Raw genomic sequence first — 22,515 nt, forward strand, 5'->3', positions numbered from 1 at the left:
TGTGCATGCAAGTGAGTGGCCAGCGCTTCCCACCATCCAGCCCCGTGCACCTCTGCTCTCTGTGTCTGCCGGCGGGCCCCAGGTTGGCACCTGGCTCTCTGGGTGTCCCTTAGCAAGCTGCTTTCTTGCGTACTTGATCTTCAGCTCTGCAGCTTCCTTGGCTTTTCCTTAAGGCTGTGGCGGAGCAGGAGCCGACCTTCCCTTGTACACCTTCCATGGTTCCAACTAAAGAGACCCTCTCCAGGCCTTTCCCATGTACACGCACACACACACACACACACACACACACGCACACGCACACACACACATTATTTTTTTATCTAGGGGTGGGGGAAAACTGGGGTCTAAACTCAGAGCCCTGTGTGTGTCAGGCAAGCGTTCTACCCCTTGAGCCATACCCCATCCCTTTTTGTTTGCATTATTTTTTAATAGGGTCTTACATGCATTTACAGCAAGGCTAGCCTGCACTGTAACCCTCCTGTGTGCTTCCCACATATCCGAGCAGACAAGTCCATGCTTTTTTTGTGTTTTTTTGTTTGTATTTTGGTACCCATCCTGGGGCCTAAACTCAGGGCCTGGGCACTGTCCATGAGCTTTTTTTGCTCCAGTCTCACACTCTACTGCTTGAGCCACAGCCTGGCTTTTTTTGGTGACTAATTGGAGATCAGAATCTTACAGACTTTACTGCCTGGGCTGGCTTTGAAGAGCAATCCTCAGATCTCAGCCTCCCGAATAGCTAGGATTGCACCAGCGCCTGCCTGCACCTGGCTTCTTATTGGTTGAGATGGGATCTTGTGAACTTACTACCTGAATTGGCTCTGAACCATTGGCCTCCCAATCTCTACCACATGAGTAGCTACAATTATAGCCATGAGCCACAATGTCCTCCTCCTGTGCGTTCTTTTTTTAAAAAATGTAATTGTATTATTATTATTATTAGGGCATTGTACAAAGGGATTACCATTTCATAAGTCAGATAACAAGTATAATTCTTTTTGTGTGTCTGTGCCGGTCCTGGGTCTTGAACTCAGGGCCTAGGTGCTATCCTTGAGCTTCTTTGGCTCAAGGTAGTGCTCTACTGCTTGAGCCACAGCACCACTTCTGGCCTCCCTGCCTGAGCTGTCTATCGCTGTCTCTGTCTCTGTCTCTCTTTGTCCCTCCTTCCCTCCCTCCCAATGAACTAGGGCCTTACATATGCTGCACAAATGCTTTACTACTAAGCTCTATCCCCAACTGGCTCAAACTCTGGGCCTGGGTACAGTCCCTGAGCTCCTTTTTGCTCAAGGCTAGCACTCTACCATTTGAGCTACCACACCACTTCCAGCTTTTTCTGTGATTAATTGGAGATGAGAATCTCATGGACTTTCCTGCCCAGGCTGGTTTCAAATGGTGATCCTCAGATCTCAGCTTCCTGAGTAGTAAGGATTACAAGCATGAGCCACTAGTGCTCAGCTCATTTTATCTTTTTAAAAATTGTTTTGTTATAGTAAATACTTGACTCTTGCAGCTAGCTGAAATTTATTTATGTTCCCAGTTCTTGAGTCTTTTCCCTGCATTGGGGAACGTAGCCCACTTGTTGTTATTGCATTTCAGCGTTTCTTTTTCTGTTGACCTGTGAGAAGAGTTCCAGCCTCCCCTCTATCCTCCTCCTTTTATTCCTCTGCTTGCTCCATCCTTCAAGAGTGCAGGTCTGGATTGCCTTGGATTTGGGCGCTTTGTATATGCAAGGCCTTGGATTCAGTTCCCCAATACCACCTAAAAACCAATCCCTCCATCGTCCTGATCATGAGCCCCTGACCGAGCAGGCAGAGGCTCATGGGAGCACCTCCCAAAGCACAGCCCCCAATGCCTTGCTCTCTGCTTTCTTTCCACAGCATTTCTGGCCCACCCCCCTCTCGCATGGGTGTGGCTCTCTGGTCTGTAGGGAACTAGGCTAAGGGGAGCTGGAGTAGGGAGTGACTTCCTTACTCAAGAGCTCTCTGTCCAGAGACCACGTGCATAATATCCCATTCGTTCTGATCACAGCGCGTTGCCACCTATCCTATGTGCCCCAGACTGTTTCCACAGTTGGAGAGTTTCTAAAATGTCCTTGCATGTCAGGTAGTAAATTGGTTTCATAAAATATAGTATTTGTTCTGATACTTGAGGGCCATTTCTGCATTTTCTGCTCTGAGCATGTCACGGGGCCGGTGGTATGTCCCCTCCTCCCCCCCACGGACTGTGGTCTCCGGCTTAGAACTTACAACACAGTGAAAAGTCCCACGTTCACTTTCCTCTCACATCCAGCCTGCGGTCATGAGTGGGGGTGGCCCTGCCTCTCACGCTCAGGCTCAGTGTGGGTTCCGGGAACCGCTCTGCCCCTGGGGTTCTGGTCTGTGGAGGGGAAAGGCTCAGGAGAGACAGGGGAACCTGGCTCCACTCACAACGCCAGGACCGGCGCCCACGGGCAAGGAGAGAGACAGGGGCCACCTGGGGAAATGACATGGGGCCACTGTCATCCCTGTGTCCCTGATGACAGCACGAGGGGCTGGGCTGGGGGCTTCCAGGCTGCACTGCGGTTGCTTAGACAGGCTTGGGTAGAGACAGAGTCATCCCCAAGTCAAATCCCCCTGCAACAAAAAGCAGAAAGTTGATTTTCTGTGGTTCTGACTGGCCAAGTCCGAGGCTTAAAATAGACCTAGAGAAGAAGCGCTGGCGAGCGCCTCAGACACCACTGGGAAGAACTTTCTGCAGGCATTGAACTTTCTCCCCTTGGTCACTGGGGTGTTGGTCTGCTTTGCATCTGTTGCTGTCATCCACTGGGCCCTAGTTCATCGGGTTTGTAAGTTCCCTTCCCTCCTCCCCCCAGGCTGGCTCGGCTATGTGGCCCTTCTCACACTTTGGTTTTTCCCTACAATGGCAGACTGAGCACTGAGTAATGAGCCCACCCTGGTTTCCAGGCCTTGGCCCCATTTTCTACTGCTGTGGTCATTTTCAACAGGACCTTGCACTGTGTCTGCCTGTGCTACACCAAGTAGCACCCTTGCTGGGGGTGGGGGAGGGGCAGAGAGCGGGAGAGAAGGCAAATTGAGTGAAGCGGTGGGAACCACAGCCCTGCCAGGTGCTCAAGGACTTACAAGGGGCCCTTTGTCCAGGCAGGGAAGTCAAGGGGGCAGGGCGCCTTGGGTGGGTCTGATGGAGGAGGAGCAGGTGGAGGGGCGGGGGCTTCCAGCTGAAATGCCATGTGGCACGCCACCTGGTGGGAAGAGGTGGTGCTGCAGGGGGGTGGGATTGCCGTCTGTTGAAGAGGGGTAAGGGCGGGCTCGGCAGGTGGTATGGATGGAGACTGTCATGCGGATGGTAAAAGAGATGGTAAACACATTAGTCCCAGTCCTGAGTTACTTGTCTATCCATTTCACAGTCCTGAGTTCAGAAGGAGCTAAATTCTTTTAACCATCAAATTATTCCATGTGTCACTCCTTTCTGCTTGAAATCGTTCTACAAGCAGTGTGCTGTTTCTCATCTCAGCAGAGGAAAAGGGCAGTATCGACTGCGCCTGTGCCCTGCTGTGAAGAGGTCGACACTTGGTTTGTATTTGTTACATAGATGAGTGAGTGACTCTGTGACTGGCTATCAGCTCTTCTCCCTCAAGGTAGCTACAGTCTGGCCTACCTGTACTTCAGGAGTGATGAGTAAAGGTTGTGTCCTCCTTCTCCCCTTGATTCTCCTGTGAGACAGTATGAATTGGTTGTAGTGCCCAAAGAATCACCTCCAGCATCCCACCCAGATCCTCCCTGCTGTGACTCTGGGGCAGGCGTGCGGCAGGGAGGAAGACCTTGGCTGGCAGGTCTTCATTGCCCTCTGAGGACAGCAGGGACCTGGAGGCCTACAGTTATCCAGCTTACACTTAAGAATTGGCCTCTGCCGAGATCTGAGGATCACCGCTCCAAGTTAGCCTAGACAGACACATCCGAGAGGCTTTTTATCGCCAATTAACCCACAAAAAGCCCGAACTGAAGGAGGGCTCTAGTGGTAGAATGCCAGCAGCTCATGAGAAAGGCAAGTGGGAGCACGGGGTCCTGAGTTCAAGCCCCCCAAACTGCCTTTGGCTTTGATAATTTACCTGCCAGAGCGGTTGAGCTCACATAGAGCTTGTGACAGCCAAAGGACACAAACTCAGAGCAGCCTGAGGTGGAGTGCGGGTCCTGCAGGTGATCTGCCTTGTGGAGTCCTGGGAAGTATCCCGGCTCTCCCAGCAGTGACGTGTGACTTCAATCAGAGTGGCTTGCTAAGTCATGGGATGCATAGTTCTGAGTAGAGCTTGATCTCCGGACATAGTGGCTCTTCCCATCCTGGTCTTAGCCAACCACAAGCAGTTACTTGGTATGACTACAGGCCCACTGTAAGTCACAGGGTATGTGCCCAAAGTCCCTCAGTACAGAGACATCAGAACATTCCTGGCCTGGACTTTAAAGCCTTCTCCCACGAGCCAAGGGCAAAGCAGTGCTCTCTTTAGAAAAGGTAAAGATTGAGGGCTAAAAACTGGATCTCAACTGGGCACTGATGGCTCACACCTGTAACCGTAGCTCCCCAAGAGGCTGAGATCTGAGGTTCGTGGTTCAAAGCCAGCTAGAGAAGGAAAGTTCATGAGACTTAGCTCAAATTAACTACCAAAAAGTTGGAAGTGGATCTGTGGCTCAAGTGGAAGAGTGTCAGCCTTGAGAAAAAAAAAGCTCAGGGAAAGTGTCCAGGCCCTGAGTTCAAGTCCTAGGACTGGTATGCACAAAAAGTACCTTTAACAATGGAGTCTAACAGAGGATCCTCCTGAAATCACCACAAAGGGACTGACACAGCATAGCTCTAAGCTGGCCAAGTATGAGGATTTCCTGGAGTTCAAGTGGCGGGAAGCAACCCCTGGCCAAGTTCATTCCCATGAGTCTGGGGTGTGGAAATAGCTGGCAGATCTTTGCTGTAACTTGTGGGTATCGATTTTAAAAGTTCTTTTAAAAATAGGCCATGTCTACAAGTTGCTTGGGAGAAACTTCAGAAGTGGGGTCCCTTCCATTCCCTTCCACTCCCCTCTTTCTAGCATGGAGTCATTTGCCAGTGTTGCCTTGCCAACACCCAGACTGCCTGCCGTGGAAACATTTGGGGGGGGGGCTTTTAGAAACTGTTTAAAATTGGATGAAGCACAGGGCTCTCTCTGGTGCTGGCTTGAGTTCGTGCGCCCAGGCTTTCCCCAGGAGGCTAATGGACTTGAGACATGGCTTTGGCCATCCATGAGCTGCTGTTTGTCTCAAGATCGTTTTTCCAGAGAGCGTCTCTATTGTTTTTCAGTAGTGGAAAACCTTCTGATTTGGATTCCATATTAGTGTTTCCTGCTCATGCAGGCTGGGCAGGCCTTCTTCCTGGACAGCTAAGGCCCTGGGGCCACTGTCCAAGGAGAGCTTTGAGAGCTTTATTAGCTGAGAGAGCTAAAAAAGACTCAGCTTCAGGGTAGGGGGTAGGGAGCAGGCACCAGCTGGTGTTGGTCAATTTAGCTACTTACAGGAGCAGACAGAAAGGGCGTTGCATAATGGTGGCCCAGCTACCTAACCGAGCACTCTTCTCTCCCTAGCTTATTTCCAGTGATGCGGATGGAGCCATCCAAAGGGCGGGAAGATTCAGAGTGGAAAATGGCTCTTCTGATGAGGTAAGAGCTCTCCCCCAGTTCCTGGATCATCACCAAGCCCAGGACTGTAGCACCTACCAGTTTATGACCCTTGTGACCCCAGATGGCTTGCCTAAATGGAGCTCTAGAAGGGGTAAACAGAGCTCTGCTTGAAGCAGGTGGGAGGAGGAATGTCATTACACTGGCATGGAAGGTGCTAGTAATCGGGTGATGCAATGCTTTAAGAGATCTGCCGTAGAACCAGCTAAATACACAAGGTTGTTCTGGCAGCACAGAACCTTTTGGGGTCCCAACTGCTCTGCTTTGCCAGCCTGCTCAGCTGGGCACTGCCATACGAACAGGTCCTGGCTCCAGGGGGGAGATGACCATAAACTTGGTCTTCATTCTGAGAATATGATTAATGACCGTTGTCCCTGTGGTAACCACTGCCACGTTGCCATCATGACTCTCCTGACCACTTCCAGTAGCGAATTCTTGGTTAGCCCAATGGATTTAACTTGAAAGGCCACAGGATTTGGAAAGCCATTACTCACCTTCCCCTTGGGCCTTAGCTTAGCCCACTCGCCATACCTGGGTGAGGCCCCCAGGTTTCTGCCACCATGCTGCCCGCTGGCCCACTCACCCTGATGCTTATAGCAGCCTAGTTCTTGAGAGGAGACAGTCTCTCTCCTGCCCCCCACCAGCAGGCTACCTCCCTCCCTGCCGAGCCAGGGCTCCGAAAGCCAACAGCCACCATGCTGTCTTTCCTGGGAGACCTAAGCTCTGAGGCTGCTGGGTGGCGGGACAGCCTGCTGCCACCAAGGGTGCAGAACTTCAGCCTGGCCCTGGATGGTTAATACTACATCATCTAACCCCACACAACCTAAGCAGAGCCCTGGCCTCCTCTGGGACCTGGGACCGCAGGAAGGGAGCCATCACGTGGTCCCGGTCACCCTACACTTTGGTGCAAAATATGGCTCGCCTGGTTGCCACCTGGCTCTGCCCCACACCAGGATGGGTTTTAGGTTGTGGCTGGGGCTGGAACTCACTGTAGTGGGTCGTGGTTGGAGCGGCTCTGGAGTCTGATACCTCGGGCTGTGCACTGGCTGCTGGAACCTCGTGGAAAGGTGCTAATTCCACCCATCCCTGCGGACAGCCCTGGTGCACAGTGCTCTTCAGAATATTGATACTGGGATCAAATGCTGTTTTAGATTCTATTTCTACCAAAGCCACTGAGCCTGAGTTCTCAGCTGAAGCACCTTGCTTCAGCTCATGGTGATGGTCCTTAGTTACAAGCTCCTGGTCTTTTATCCAGCCTGATAAAAGGCCTAGAGGCACTTGACATTGGTTTGCTCTGGGTGAGTGCAGCTAGTAGAACCGAAGATTTGATACAACAGCCGGACCTGGTGGCACACAGCTGTCATCTCAGGGATTAAAGAGGCAGAACCAGGAAGGTTGTGAGTTTGAAGCCAAAGCAAAGTTATCAAGACCTTTTCTCAAAAACAAAATTAAAATTAAAAGGTCATAGCATAAGTGTTTTAATCCCCAGTGCCATCAAAGAATACCCTTATGAACACATAAGATGATGCTAAGTGAAATGAACTCCATGTTATGGAGACAATTGTTATATCACAGTTGTAACTACTTTCAACGTCCCATGTGTATCTGTAGCTTCTATTATTGATGATGTTCTTGTATCACCTTCCTGTGGTTGTACCTACACTATCTCTGTAACCTTATCTGAGTATATTGGAAACCGTGTATACTGGTATTGGAACTAGGAAATTGAAAGGGAATACCAAAATTGAGAGACACAGGGTAAAAAAAGACAAACAACTACAAAAGCAATACTTGCAAAACTGTTTGGTGTAAGTGAACTGAACACCTGGGGGGGGAGAGAAGGGGGAGGGGGGAGGGGGGTATGAGGGACAAGGTAACAGTACAAGAAATGTATCCAATTCCTAACGTATGAAACTGTAACCTCTCTGTACATCAGTTTGATAATAAAAATTTGAAAAATAAAAAAGAAGAGGGGGAGGGGAAGAGGAGGAGGAGGAAGAGGAGAGGGAGGAGGAACAGGAAAATTAAACAGTTTAAAATTTTCAAGCCAGGTGCCAGTGACTCAGACCTGTAATCTTAGCTACTCCAAGGGCTGAGATCTGAGGATCAAGGTTCAATGAAGCCAGCCAGGGCAAGAAAGTATGTTAAGACTGTTATATCCAGTTAACAGCCAGAAATGAAGCTGTAGCTCAAGTGGTAAAGTGCTATCCTTGAGCAAAAAATCTTAAGTGATAGGGGCTGGGATTGTGGCCTAGTGGTAGAGTGTTTATCTCCCCTACATGAAGCCCTGGGTTCAATTCCTCAACATACATAAACAGAAAAAGCTGCAAGTGGCGCTGTGGCTCAAGAAGTAGAGTGCTAGCCTTGAGCAAAAAGAAGCCAGGGACAGTGCTCAGGCCCTGAGTCCAATGCCCAGGACTGGCAAAAAAAAAAAAGAAAGGAAAAAAATGTTTTTGAAGAGATAGCTCCCAGGCCCTGAGTTCAAGCCCAGGAGCAGCACCAAAAAAAAAAGTTGTTGTTTTTTTTGTCAGATTCATGAACAAATTGCAAATCAACTTCATTATTGAGCTAATTGTCCTGTCATGTTTTAATTGTGAGTCCTTCACAAGCACAGTCTCTGAAGTTCAAACTCTAGCACTGCCAAAAAGAATTTTTCAAAGACCTTTATATCGTCTAGATGTTAGACTCTTTTGCGATATCTGATTTTTCAGACATTTTTCTCCCTTCCTGTGGATTTTCTTTTTCCTTTCTTGACTGTGTCCTTTGAAGCACAGATGTGTTAGATTTGGTGATGTCCAGGCTTCCGTGAGAAACCGCTGCCTGCCTCACTGGAGGTGGCCTGCTCACTTCTGACACGGCTGAGCCCTTCGCGTGACTCCAGCTTGCTCTTTTGTTTGCCTTCAGCATTGTCTGTCTAATCCTTTTATTCTCTGAGAATGCCCATTTCAGTCTGTGAGGGGCTCTGTGGCTCTCTCTTCTCCCTCTCCCAATCCTCCTCCCTCTTTTCCTCTCCCCTCCACCTCTCCCTCTCCTCTCTCTTCTCTTCCCCTCCTCTTCCCCTTCTCCCTCTCTCCCTCTTTCTTTCTGCCTTTCCTTTTCCAGTTCTGTGCTCACTGGGATTTTTTTTAATGTGTTTGGATTCATAGTTATATGCTGTTTGCTCTTAAACATTAATTTTTACAAATAATCTCTACCCTTTTGGTATAGAGGGTTTCAGTTTGCTTTTGCCAGCTGCCTTTAAACTGTTCTTTTTTGGGGGGGAGAGGGGGGCATGATTCCAAGACTAGAACTCAAACTTGGTACCTGTTGCTTTCATTCACTGGCTAGTAGTGCTCTACCAGTTGAGCCACGGCTCCTCCCCCTGCCTTTCAACTAACTGCTCAGCTTGCGACCCTGCAATCTTGGAGCTGTGGCTTCCTGTGAAAGCCACTGGTGTTTGCCAGAGCATAGGCCCTGGCTCAGCTCCGCACGGCACCAGGGTGTCCAGGCATCCCAGGGCATTCCTGCCGCTTCCCTCTTCTGCTGAGTGCGCACCTCAGCATCCCAGCTGCACGCGGGGGCTGTCTCCTGCTCCACTTACCCGCTCACGTGCATCTAAGCATTGGACTGCCCTCTTGCACCAGCAGCCCCCTCCTGCAGCTCCACCATTGCCTGGAAGGACTCACGGGACTCAGGGAAGCACTTCACTTACCATCGCTGGCTTATTGTAAATAGTGTAAGGGGCTGGGGGCTGGTGCGGTGCTCCAGACCCTCTCCCAGCTGCCGTGTCCTCACCAGAGGGTCCACCAGTGGGAGCTCCGTGAGCCCCAGGCATTAGCTTAGGGGGCTTCGGAGGTGTCGACAGGCATGAGCAACCAGCTTGTTCTCCAGCCCTGGCGTTTGGAAGCTAAGACCTTAGGCTCCAAGCTTCCCATCAAGGTTTGGGCTTTCCAGCCACCGGTCCCCATCTCAAGGCCACCGAGAGCCACCTGCTTAGAACAAAAGGGGTTCCTGTCACCCTTCCCTCCTGGAAAATGCTGAAGGGCTTGTTTAGGTGCTCTATGCCAGGAACCAGGGTTCCAAACCAAATATGTATTTCCTGTTATTCCACAACCCCTAAGCAAAAAGAAAAAGAAAGAAAATCCTCTTTTTCAGATTCTAATTGCTAGGATGTTCTCTCCACTGAACAGAACTTGCCTAATTATATTTTTCTACTCAGAATTCTTATTTTTGTTCCCTGTGGCCCCTACTGTCAAGCGGAGCCCTCTGCCAGATGACAAACCTTCGAGCATCCGTCGTATCCTCATTACTGGTTCTTGCTCACATGTGAGACCACTGATGAGTCTCCTACTTTATTTTAAAACATTTACAAGTAGTCGCACATTTAATCCTCCTTTAGATACTCCCTCACTACTGCCCCTTCATCCGGTGTCTGCAGTTTTAGTAATTATTGTAAAAACTGAGTGGTACTCCCTGAGTGTGTACAGCATGGCAGAGCTTTGATTGGAAAATTATTTATTTTTAGCAGACATGATAATTATGCATCTTTATTGGGTGCAATGGAAATTTTGATTTTATATATCTCATATGATGATCAAATCAGGACAGGTAGCTTTTCCAGGTGATGAACTTGTTCACGGTGCTGGGGGGGGGGTCAAACCCCAGGGCTCATGCATACTAGACAAACGTTACCATCGAGCCACACTCCTCACATTCCCTGAACCCTCCAAATTGAGATGCTACTCGCCATCACTGGGGAGCTGGCCTGTCCCCCTCCTTGCTGGAGATCCCAGTCTCCATTTACAAAGCTGTGTCTGGTGGTGGTTGTTTGCCCCCTCCCCAGTCCCAGGCTGTTTCTAGTGGTTGTCATTTTGACATGAGGTCACATCTTTAATGTAGCAGAGATCCTGGGGTCAAACAGACCTCGGCTCAAACCTCAGCTCTGCTTGCTAGCTTTCCACTCAGCGTCTCTGAGCCTCAGTTTCCTAATGGGTAAAGAGGGAGGCATGTCTCTCTTTTTAGCACTCGGCACGCCCCACCCTGTAGTTGCATAATAGCAGAGGATTTTTCATAGTCCACATGGAATCTGATCTCATTAATGGGTCCCCTAATTGCTAATTATCAAGAGTTTTTTGTATGACATCTTGAGTCTGTCCCCTGCACTGTCTTCCTATGCTGTCCCCTGCACAGTTTTCTGCTTCCTTCGCTGTGCTTACCTTGCCCTCTGATTATTAATTCAAGTGGGTGTGCCCCTTCCCCCCCTCTCCACGCTGGGGCACTGGGGCTCCCTCACCAGCAGGGTGTTTCATGGCAGAGCAGAGGGAACGATACCCCAACTTTTACAGGTCTCTCTGTTAGCATGGGGAGGATTTCCTCATACACATTGAGGAATAAGGAAATTTGTTCAGTCTTTAGGGAGGGCAGTTAGCAATAACTAAAAATATTATATGCCATTTGGTCAGCAGTTCTGCTGCCTGTGTATTACAGCAATATTTAAAATAGGAAAAAGAACTGGAAACAACCTCAATTTCCATCAGCAGAGGAATGATTGTATAAATTGTGGTCCTCTGCACACTGGAATGCTTAGTCTAGCTCTTGGAGAGAATGAAGAGGGGCTGAGAGCAGTGACTCATGCCTGTAATCATAGCTACTTAGGAAGTGGATATTGGGGGAATCACAGTTCAAGTCCAGCCCAGACAAATAAGTTCACAAGACTCCATCTTGCCCAATGGCTGAGCGTGGGAGAACATGCCTGTCATTCCAGTGACATGGAGAAACACAGATAGGGGGATCAAAGTCCACACTGGGGAAGGTATAAAGCAGGACTCTATCCAAAATAACCAACACACACACACACACACACACACACACACACACACACACACGAAGAGGAACTGATAGAGTGACTCAAGTGGTAGAGAACCTAACTTAGTACTGAAAAAAAAGTGTATGTACCGCCCCAGAAGAACATTTAAGTTACAGCACTGAACATAGAACATAAAAGAGAATTGCAGGGTAATTTACTACCACCCTATTTCCTTTTTTTTTTTTTTTTTTTTGGCCAGTCCTGGGCCTTGGACTCAGGGCCTGAGCACTGTCCCTGGCTTCTTGCCGCTCAAGGCTAGCACTCTGCCACTTGAGCCACAGCGCCGCTTCTGGCCATTTTCTGTATATGTGGTGCTGGGGAATCAAACCTAGGGCCTCGTGTATCCGAGGCAGGCACTCTTGCCACTAGGCTATATCCCCAGCCCCCTATTTCCATTTTTTAATCAAAATACATAAACTTGTTCATATGCAAGAAAATTTACAACAGGACCTAGAATTTAACAGTATTTACTTCTGGAGAATGACAGTGAGAGGCCAGGAAAGAAAGCAGAGAACCAGAACTTTCCAGATTTTGCTCTTCTTTACTTGTTACAAATCTTAAAACCTATGGTCAGTGTAAATGTTTAAAACGGAATCTGTGCAGTTATTAAGCACAGTTATTTGGGCAACACTAGTTCATGCCTTCAACCCTAGCAACCTGTGAGAAATCAGAAAGATAGCAGTTCAAGGCAAGCCAGGGAAAAAGGTTTAGGAGACCCCATGTTAACCAGTAGGTGGGCTAGGAGGTACATGCCTGTCATCCCAGATATGTAGAACCTGATATCAGAAAGATCAAAGTGGTAGGTCAGCCAGGCAAAAAAAAGCTTGTGAGACCCCCATCTCAACGGAAAAGTCTGGCCATGGTGATATATCCCCCTGTCATTTCAGCTACAGTGGGAAGCATAAATAGGAGGATCATAGTCTGAAGCCAGTATAGGATAAAAAAAAAAAAAAGATTCTATCTGGAAAATAGCTATAGCAAAAAGGGCTCTGGAGATGTGGCTTAAATGGTGGAGCACTTACCTAGCTAGTATAAAGCCTCAAGTCCAATCCTAGCACTGTCAAATAGATACACCTAGTGTAATACATACACGACACGGCCATTTATGAAAATGAGTTGTATGTATGTCGTTGTGTGTGTGCTGAATGCGTGGCAGCATGTGTACATGGGAGCACATCTTGTAAATGCATAGCAGAAGTCTGAGATGATCCAAGCCAATCTGGAAGCATTAGGTTATTAAAAAGGGAAAAGATGGGGAGTGGGCAGAGAGGATGGAAGAGAGATAAGGACTTTGTTTTTCATGTACTTGCTTTTTTTATAACTAGTTTATAACTATGTTTATACTTACAGTTCAATTTTTTTTTAGTTTCTTTTAAAAAAAAAATACCCTCTCGCCTCTGCCAGTGTTACCTTAGCAACTTCTACTAGGAACTAAATTCAAATCAGTTAAGTGGCCAGGTGCCAGTGGCTCATACCTATAATTCTAGTGCCCAGGCACAGAGTTCAGGCTCCAGGACCAGCCACCCCCCTCCCACATCAATTAAGTGCATCCACTATGCTGAACTTGCTCTGGAAGACTATAGACACTGCAAGATTATGGAAGAGAATGTGGTACCACAGGATTGTGGAAGAGGCTGTAGACACCACAGGATTGTTGCCCGAGTGTCTGCACTCTGTGGATCTGTGCTTGAATGTATTTGAGAAAACATTCAGACAAAAATGGTTACTTTGAATCTTACAGCCTTTTCTGCCTGGACTGGCTTTGAACCTTAATCCTCCAGGTCTCAGCCTCCCGAGTGGCTGGGATTACAGATGTGAGCCACTGGCCCTGGCTTTGTTCTTAACAACAAAAGTCACACTCAATTCCAATGTCCACCAAAAGGAGAATGAATACCAGAGTGATGGCATTTGTCCTGTGGGCCATGTGGTGATGAGAAAGAACAGACCCAAGGCTGATGGAGTATCAGATGTCCCTGACATGACAGAAATCCTGACTCACGTGACTATACCTGCTGTGGTTTCCATTTCTGTGAGGTTCAAGTGCAGGCAAGAGGGGTAGATATTGGTGATGGAAGTCAGCCTCCTGGCTCGCTCTGGGCATGCAATGGGGTAGTAACAGGGAAATGAATGTGGGAGCTGTCTGTGGTGCTGAAAATGTTTTCCATGTGGACCCGGGAGGTGGTGGCAGGGGTGGAGACATGAACAAACTCATTGAGCTGCACACTGCCCTCTGCTGCTACGTCCGTTGAAAGCCAGCGCTGATTTTCACAGTTTACCTTCTGGGGTCCTGGGGGGTGGGGAGGTTAGTCTCCACTTACTTTGCCAGCTCCTGTGTGTGTTATCTATCGTCTTTGCACCTTATCGTGTGTGTGCTGTTAACGAGGGACAGGAAGTTCTTGCTCTGTGAGACTCACAACTTTTAGAGTGTTGGGTTTTTTCCTCTATTTCAGTTAAGTATTCCGTGTGGGTGAAAGTTAAATCGATATCTTTTTAATACTGAAAAAGAAAAGACCTCATGATTAACAGTTTGTGCTGGATGGATAGGTGAGCCGTGCCACTGCCCAGAGTCCTTCCCTCCACCAGGCTGGCTGCGCCGTGCCCCTCCCTGGATCCACCCCCCACCCCCACCTTGCCATGCTCAGCCCTCTACCTGAGCCACTTGCCCCAGTCCTGCTTTTCTTTAGTTATTTTTCAGGTAGAATCTAGTGCTTTTGCCCAGAGAAGACTCCTATTTTGATCCTCCTACCTATGGCCTCCCACCTAACTGAGATGACAGGCCCTATACCACCATGCACAAGTTAATGACTGATATGGGGTCTTGTTCCTTTTTTGCCTTGGCTGACTTCACGAACTATAATCTTCCCAATCTCTACTTCTGGCGTTGCTGGGATTACAGTCATAAAGCACTGCTCCTGGCCCACAGCAATATTTTTAAAAGCATAAAATAAAATATCCAAGATTACAAAGTAAAGTAGTCAGGCCAGCGTCCTGAGCTAGGCTCCCCTTTGTGTGGTCAGCTGGTGCCTGATGCTGGCTGGTGGGCTACACCCTGCCTAGAGGCATAATGAAAAGATCTGTGGACCAGAAATCCTGCCAGGGTCATGGTTAGACAATGGGTGGCCATTGACATGAGTCCTGGGGAAATCCCAGTAGGAATGAAATCCTCTTGAGTCATCCCAGTAGGAGAGCATGAAGCCGGGACATCTCCACTAGGCAATCAGAACTGACCAATGGGGAACTGACGGATATCTGGAGTGTGTTTATCTTTAGAAGCGCAGGACAACCTTCACCTGCATGTCATTCCGTCCAGGTGTACAGACCCAAATCTCATGCACTTGATAGGCAGGCCCTCTACCACTCGAGCCAGATCCCCAGTGAACAACAAGGACAATTCTGAAGAGCGCAGCACTGTCCCTTCCTGTGGCTCGAGCGGTAGAGGGCCTGCCTATCAAGTGCAAAGCCCTGAGTTCAAACCCCAATGCCACCAAAACCAAAATAAACTCAACTGTCCATCTCAGAAAAAGCAGTGTCTGGAAATGGCGGAAATGGCGCTGGTGAAAGGACCCTGAGGAGGCATGATGACAAATGATCATGTACTGACAGGGTGAAATGCTTTATGTGACATGGCTGATCAGCTGGTTAGCTTGGAATACAGATAAGAAATTATCGTGTGGATGTTCAAGCTACAGACGATGATAAAGCTGCATTGTGGATAGGTAAGAACATACCTTGAATGGTCCAGGAAAACAAAAAGTGTGTGTGTGTGTGTGTGTGTGAGAGAGAGAGAGAGAGAGAGAGAGAGAGAGACAGAGAGACAGAGAGACAGAGAGACAGAGAAAGAGAGAGAGAGTCTGTTCTGTCTGTCTGTCTGTCTAGTCTGTCAGAGACAGAACGAACCCTTGCAAGAGAGTGACCAAATGAGCCATTGTGCTAAAACGTTACCAGTAGGGGAACCTCATGTGGGATGCTTTCTCCTCATCTTGCAGCTTTTGTGCTCACTTAAAATTATTTCTAAAGAAAAATGTATGTACACACATATGTGTAGAAATAGCTATGTTTAAATAAATAAAGAAAACCCTCAAACAGCACAATGATGTAGGGAAAAAAAAAAACAAAACACTTTAACCCACAGTTTTGCTCCCAACAGGTTAAAAAGGCAGACCATAAAAAAGGGCACAAAAGATGATGTAATGGCTAAGATTAAAAAAGAAAAGAAAGCACCTCTGAAATGAGAAGTGGCTTCAGTTCTAGCTCTGCTGCCAGTTACCTTTGCATCCTCCGCGACACACTTAGACTCCCTCAGTCTCCATCTCCTCACCGGAAGAAGGGAGTTAAAATAGAATCTCATGAAGTTGGTGGTGGTGCTGGAGATAATGCATGTAAAGTGCTTTGCCTGATACTTGGCATTTAGAGCGCTCAATAATGTCAGTGTTTCTGGACGATGGCAAAGACAAAAAGCACCTCATTTCCTTCATAAGCCAACACAAGCCTGAAAGCAAGACAGAAATGCACAGAGAAGAAGCCCGCCTCATTAGCAACTCAGCGCACCCTCACCTAGGAGAGGGATTGCCGAAACCCAAGAGCCATTCAGGGTGGGAAGAGCGGTTGCTCTGTGTCCTGCATGACATCACCACTGTGTCCTTCCTTCATTTAACCTGTTTTCTCAAGACTTACCTCTCCCTGAAAAACAAGTGGGGGTGGGGCTTTTGATAACGCTTAATATTCATTCCTGAGAAGTCTCCTTGTAAATTCAGAATCAGACAAAAATTCTTCAATATGATCACAAAACCCATTACAATTGTATACTAGATCAGCAGCACGTTGGTCAGAAAGTGCCTGCCCTCCCTGGGTGTGGTCTTTATGGGGCTCCTTGTAGATGGCCAGGGATCTCCGAGAGAGCACCATGCAGATATTCGTAGAGACAACGGCTCACACAGTCTCAGCCCAGGCTGTAAAGGTATTTGATGCCTCGCAAAGGCTGGAAATGACAGTACTCCACAATTACAGCGTGGTCTGTTGATAAACTCCCAGGGGAAAATGGATCTATACTTCATAGCACACATAAAATAAACACCAGACAGATTACAGAAAGAAACAGACAAATGAAATCTCATGACATCTGGAATACAAAGGTAAATATTTCTAGTGATAGTGATATGGAAAAGGATTTAATAACATGGTACTAAAGATAGGGACCATAAGAAAAAAAAATTCAAACATACCAATGGCCCAAACCACTGTAAACCAAAAGAAAAAGGAAAATCCAATTAGAAGAAAGTATGTGCCATGTATTTTAAGGATTTTATCAATAAATAATTAAGAAAACAGGCCTTACAGGGATGGGGAATCTGACACACATAGATAATGCACAAAAGGAGAACAGTAAATGGGTAATAGCAATATGAAGGAAATGTCAGTCCAACTAGAATACAGACACACAAATACACGCAACGCAGATGACATTTTTGCTTTACACTATGCAGAGACAATGCCTAGGCATTAGGGAAATGGCATGTCAGCCACCACTGAGGAACTGTGACTTTGTGCCAGTCCTCCTAGATGTCAGTCTGGCACTATGTAGATCATCGATGTCCTTTGGCAATGCAATTCAACATCTAATAGTCTACCCTAGAGATGGACTCATCAGTGTGCAAAAAATGGAATGAGATGCTCTTCACAACTTCATAACAATCTACAATCCTTTAAAGAGTTCTACTACATCTGTATAATTATATAGAACAACACCACATGAGCATGGTGTTGCCTACTTATAGTTCCAGCTCATGGGAGGCCAAGACAAGAAGTTTGAGTGCTCAAAGCCAGCCTGGGCTACCTAGTAAGACCCTGTTAAGATTGCCATTGTGCAAGTGTGTTGATTGACATGAGAAAATACACTAAGTGAAAAAACAAGTTCCAAAACCATGTATGCAGTATGGTTCCCTTTTGGCAAGAAAAAATACATAGGTATATGCATAATAAAAAACTATAGCAAAGCATTAATAATGATTATCTTTGGATTTTAGTTATTCCGTATATCGAAGCACATATCCCACATCAATTGGATAATTTTTTTTTTCTTTTTGCCAGTCCTGGGGCTTGAACTCAGGGCCTGAGCACTAGGCCTGGCTTCTTTTTGCTCAGGGCTAGCACTCTACCACTTGAGCCACAGGGCCACTTCCGGCTTTTTCTGTATGTGTTGCTGAGGAATCGAACCCAGGGCTTCATGGATACAAGGCAAGCACTCAAGCACTCTACCACTAGGCCATATTCCCAGCCTCCAGTTGGATATTTGTTACACATGTTGATGAAGTTGTACAAAGCATGTGGACTTGAGTAAAATGTGCCTATGGTGAAGTAGCAAATGTTGACATTCTCGGGGACATGAGCTCCCAAACATTGTGAAGCCCTGGGACCAGAAAAGGGGAGGTGCCGTGTGCTCGGGTTAGACCTCACCGGGTCACTCGGTCCTTTCCCCTGCACTCGCAGACCTCCACGATGCTTCTGAGATGTGAGTGTGTACTGAGCGTTTTCTAAGGAGGACACGTGGTCACAGCCGCTCTGTGTGTACTTTGAACAATGGTGTTTTTAGGTTCCTTGCCAGCTTCTGGCTTCTTTTCTAACTAAGTCTCCTAATGGCAGCACTCTTCCATTACAGAATGCCATCACTCTGCCAGGCACTTGGCGAAGAACGGACGTGCACTTAGAGAACCCAGAGTACCACACCAGATGGTATTTCAAGTATTTCTTAGGACAAGGTAATCGTGCCATCATGGTGGTGGGGACGAAGGCCGCTCGGGGGAAGCGAGTGCTGACCAGGGGGGCCTGGTGGGACAGCACCCAGCTCAGGCTCAGCAGCGCACCATTAGAGACCAAAGGGGCAGCTCCGAGTCAGCGTTAAGCATACCCTTGATTTTTGGCTTTGCTTTGTTTTGTTTTTTGGTTGTTTTATTTTCTCCAGTTTATTTTTTTTCTCCTATCCCTGGGGAGTTAAAGGGGACTCAGCCATCTGAATGGGTGCTTTTAGAAGAAATTTAGGTGAGTAAAACAACTTTGAAATGAGCACAGTAAGCTCTCTGCCTGTGGTGACTTTTGGACATTAGTTGAAGACAGCAGGGGCCAGAGTCAGGACCCTGAGCTCCAGGGCTGGTGTAGAACTGCTGACGTTCAATTGTAGGCTCTGGCACACTTAGTCATCCGTGCAAAGCCATCTGCCAGGCTGTGTGCAACAGTGAGGACACATCACAAAGGCTCACGTGCTCTCTGCCCCCATGGAGCCTGTAGAATAGGCTTGCACCATGGTTCTGCTGCAGTTCACCACAGGACCTTTTGCAGTTACCCTACCTCACTGAGACTCAGTTTCCCCATCTGTAAAGTGGGGTATTCCTAGTCCCTGCCTAGCAGGTTTGAACAGACGTTTCAATGAGATGTGCCAATAGCCAGCACACCCAAGATCTCAATTTCTGTTAGCTTGTAAACACTGTACCTTTAGAGTGAAGGACTCACAAGATGGTTAGTGATGAGATATTGGAGAGGAAGGACCATCAACACTGTGGGATTCAAATTGAGTTAGAGCAAGTGCTTATTGGGCTAATGTATTCATTTGTAGAAGATAGGATGCCTGAACTATGAAATGAGGTTATTTCGTTTAAGAAAGGTCTTCTCTTTACTCTAAGAAGTTCATGTATTTGACCAGGCAGAATTTACATGAGAAGGTAGGGGAACAGAGAAGCACTTATAAGGAAGAAAATCAACAAGAAAGCTGTCATCGCCCCAATGCGTGCAACATGGTACTCAACACAGCAGTGGTCTCGCAGAAAAATAGGGCTGTGAGTTCAGACATCACCAATTGCATATAACAGAAAGCCTGACTCAAACTGGCTTAAACAAGAAGGGGAAGCGCAAAAGCCCAGGGAAGGTGGGCTCCCAAGCTGAGGTATTCAGAGGTCTAGGGTTGTTTTTTTTTTCCACTAGATCCAGGCCCTTTCCCCCTCTTCTGCTTCGCCATCCTTACTGTGGTAACTTGGTCCTCCTCAGGGTTACAAAATGGCTGTAACAATTCCAGGTGTCATGTCCAATGGAGGGAGGCCATCATGAGAGTGAGGACCTAGGTTCAGAAGCACCTCTATGAGTTCTCCTCCTGTCTCATTGGACAGTGTTGGGTCACATGATCATTGCTGAGCCAACCACTGGGCAAGGGAAAGGGCGGGATTAGGGATGGTGAGCTGGTTCCTCCTGCGCCATCTTGAGATTATTATCGATCCCTGAGCATGCTAGAAGGGTTGTGCTATGTCCACTACTAACCGTGGCTCCAAGCCAGTCAGGTCATATTCTCACTATTCCAAACCTGTTCCTCTTCCAGTCCATCAAAATTACATCGGGAACGATGCAGAGAAGAGCCCCTTCTTCTTGTCTGTGACTCTTTCTGACCAGAACAATCAGCGTGTCCCTCAATACCGAGCAATTCTTTGGAGGAAAACAGTAAGTACCTGGCTTATACTTGCAGTCTCATCCCCACCCCCAAAGGTCATTTGGCAGCAAAGGCCCAGCAAAGCCTTTTTCTGTGAGAGTCTGGCAGTTTGATTATTTCAGGATTATTGTAGTCTGAGATGGAACCACTAGCTCTGACATTAGGAGGAACTTCTTCTTGATCTATAAGCCACTAATGGGGTGGGTTCATTTCTCCATGTCTTGGCCTCTGGGAAGATAGAAGTCTGTTTTATAGCGGTTTCAGGTTATTAACCTTACCTGACACTGAACGCAGTGAGCTGGCCCACTTTCAACTAGCAGAGCAAGTGCTGGGCAGTGTTCCTGTCTCTGTGCTGTGCTCAGCCAATTGTGGCATCCACCACGCTGCTGGGGTTTGTTTCATGCCCACCTTTCCATCAGTTGTCTGGATTAGAAGAACAATTGAAGATGAACGGGCAAATGCACAAGGCAAATGCACAGTGGGCTGCAAACACCTACATGGAGCATTGGGCTGGAAGCCATGCCCTTTCACCTGAAGACACTGAGGATGTTTGCTTCCGGAGTATTCATCATGGCTGCTTTTTCTCCTGTTTCCTCAGCTCCTTCTAATTCTCACAATTCATCTTTGACTCATTTTTAAGTTTGTTTTTTTCCTTTGAGGAGAATTTTCACAGACAATATGGTATTCTGGAAAGCACAAACACACACACCTGCAGGTATGCATACACATACAGAAATAAAGTAGCAACTTCAGAAATTGCAGAATCTCCAGAGCCATTTGCACATCAAACTATAGTTAGAAACTTTTATAGTGATTTTAAAGTAGCTAATACTAGTAACAATAAAATCGAATACTTATTGAGCACTTACTACATGCCAGGTGCTATAGTAAGGCCTCTCAACAATTACCTTAGTAGATACCATTGCAGCCAGAGAGGTTAAATGACGTGGCCAAGGCCACAGCTAGTAGGGGGGCAGACCAGGCGGAGCCCAGGGTGGTCACCACTGTACATAATTAATTCTATTGGCAAATCTCTGACTCATATCTCACACTCAAGGGCATACTCATGGAAGTTGGGAACATGCCTGCTGTGTCCTCAGTTTACCCACCATCTAGCAAAGCAAAGTAATAAATGACACCAGAGTTCGGCTTACCCTCTGAGCTATGCTGCCTCTCTACTTACATAAACTCCCATGGCGTGTTTCAGTGTCGTTTTCTTTTTTTAAAGCAGGTTTGGGGTAAAAAAAAATCTATTGGATATGAACACGTATTAGCAAATTACTTCCTCCCTCCCTGTGCCACTGTAACCAGGTCCACCAGCCTGTGATGGGGCCGTGGGAACAGCTGTACCAGAGGCAGAGCCCGTGGCACAGGCATAGGAGACCCTGGTGGGGACCACGTGCCAGGTTTCTCAGTGGCAGCTTAGCTCTCTCCGGTACTCCCCTAGTGAGAGGTGGCTGTGGCTGCCTCCAGGGCCTCTTATCTTCTGCACCAGGCAGGCAGTTTCCTGGCTGTGTTTTCTTTCATTGGATCATTGATTGCAGCATTCCATTCTCTGATGGCTTCTGTATTCTCCTTGAGATGCCTCTGTCTCTGGCAGTCGGTCTTTCTGACGGCTTCCTCTTCCTCCTGTTCCCCTTGGGGTTGGTATTTGGCTACATGGGGGTCTTGTGTTGGCAGACCTTGGGTGCATATGGCCTCTGCATTTTTTCTGATTTTCTTTTGTGGAGTGGCTGATCTCTGAGCTGTAACTGGTCATGCACCCACTCCTTCTTGTGACATGCCGCCCTGGCTGAGTCCCAGGGTTCTGAGCCTCTCAGCCATTCCCTGCAAGCCGTAGGCTACACGTCACAAAGCAGGGGTGTGGTCTTCTATACACTTTTTGGTCACCCACACTGGCAGCCACTATGCTTCTGCCCTTCCCCGAGTTCTGACAGATAGCACATGAACCTCCATTCCTGTGGAAGGCATGCCTGGGAAGTGGGCGGGCCTCTTCCCAGACGCTCTAGGTGCTCCAGGACTGACCTTGATATATGTGCTCCTTCAAGTCCTGTCCTGGGAAGGCCTTGAAAACTGTCCCTTTAGTCTTCCGGTCCTCTCCCTTCTCCCTCCCTTCCACAAAGACAGGAAAAGGTAGGTTCCCACCTCTTCTGCCTTTCTGGAACCGATCTTCTCAGCATTGTATCTTCTTCCTGTAGGAACTAAAAATCACCCACCTTTTCATCTTCCATGGTTGCCAGGTGCTGAGGGAGGGAGGATAGGACAGATTCAGGAGGACCAGTTTTACCAATTTTCATCTCAGAAGCTGCTGTCCATATTATACATGGTACTCTGCACCCTGAAGAGAACAAAGGTGGCAAATGACCCCGGAGCCCTGCTGTAGATGAGAATCGGGGGAAGCTTCCTGTGCAGTGCCATTGAAAGAGAGAGATCTGTACAAAGCAGAAGAGGAAGCCGGGGACTGCTCCAGGCAGAAGGAACAACAAACATGAGACAAACGAGGGCTCTGCTGTG

The 22,515-nt window shown here is 47.7% G+C and overlaps 1 protein-coding gene across 3 annotated transcripts in view; it reads left to right on the plus strand.

The window, feature by feature from the left end:
- Positions 1–22,515, plus strand: part of Garnl3 (GTPase activating Rap/RanGAP domain like 3) — a 125,772-nt gene that overhangs the window by 45,377 nt on the left and 57,880 nt on the right. For all 3 annotated transcript variants that reach the window (XM_048343224.1, XM_048343235.1, XM_048343243.1), the window contains 3 exons: positions 5,597–5,671; positions 18,190–18,289; positions 19,894–20,012. In XM_048343224.1, coding sequence (XP_048199181.1) covers positions 5,597–5,671; positions 18,190–18,289; positions 19,894–20,012 — 294 coding nt within the window. The remainder of the gene's footprint in view (positions 1–5,596; positions 5,672–18,189; positions 18,290–19,893; positions 20,013–22,515) is intronic.

Source organism: Perognathus longimembris, chromosome 1 (assembly GCF_023159225.1).
Source record: "Perognathus longimembris pacificus isolate PPM17 chromosome 1, ASM2315922v1, whole genome shotgun sequence".
Classification (NCBI taxonomy): domain Eukaryota; kingdom Metazoa; phylum Chordata; class Mammalia; order Rodentia; family Heteromyidae; genus Perognathus; species Perognathus longimembris.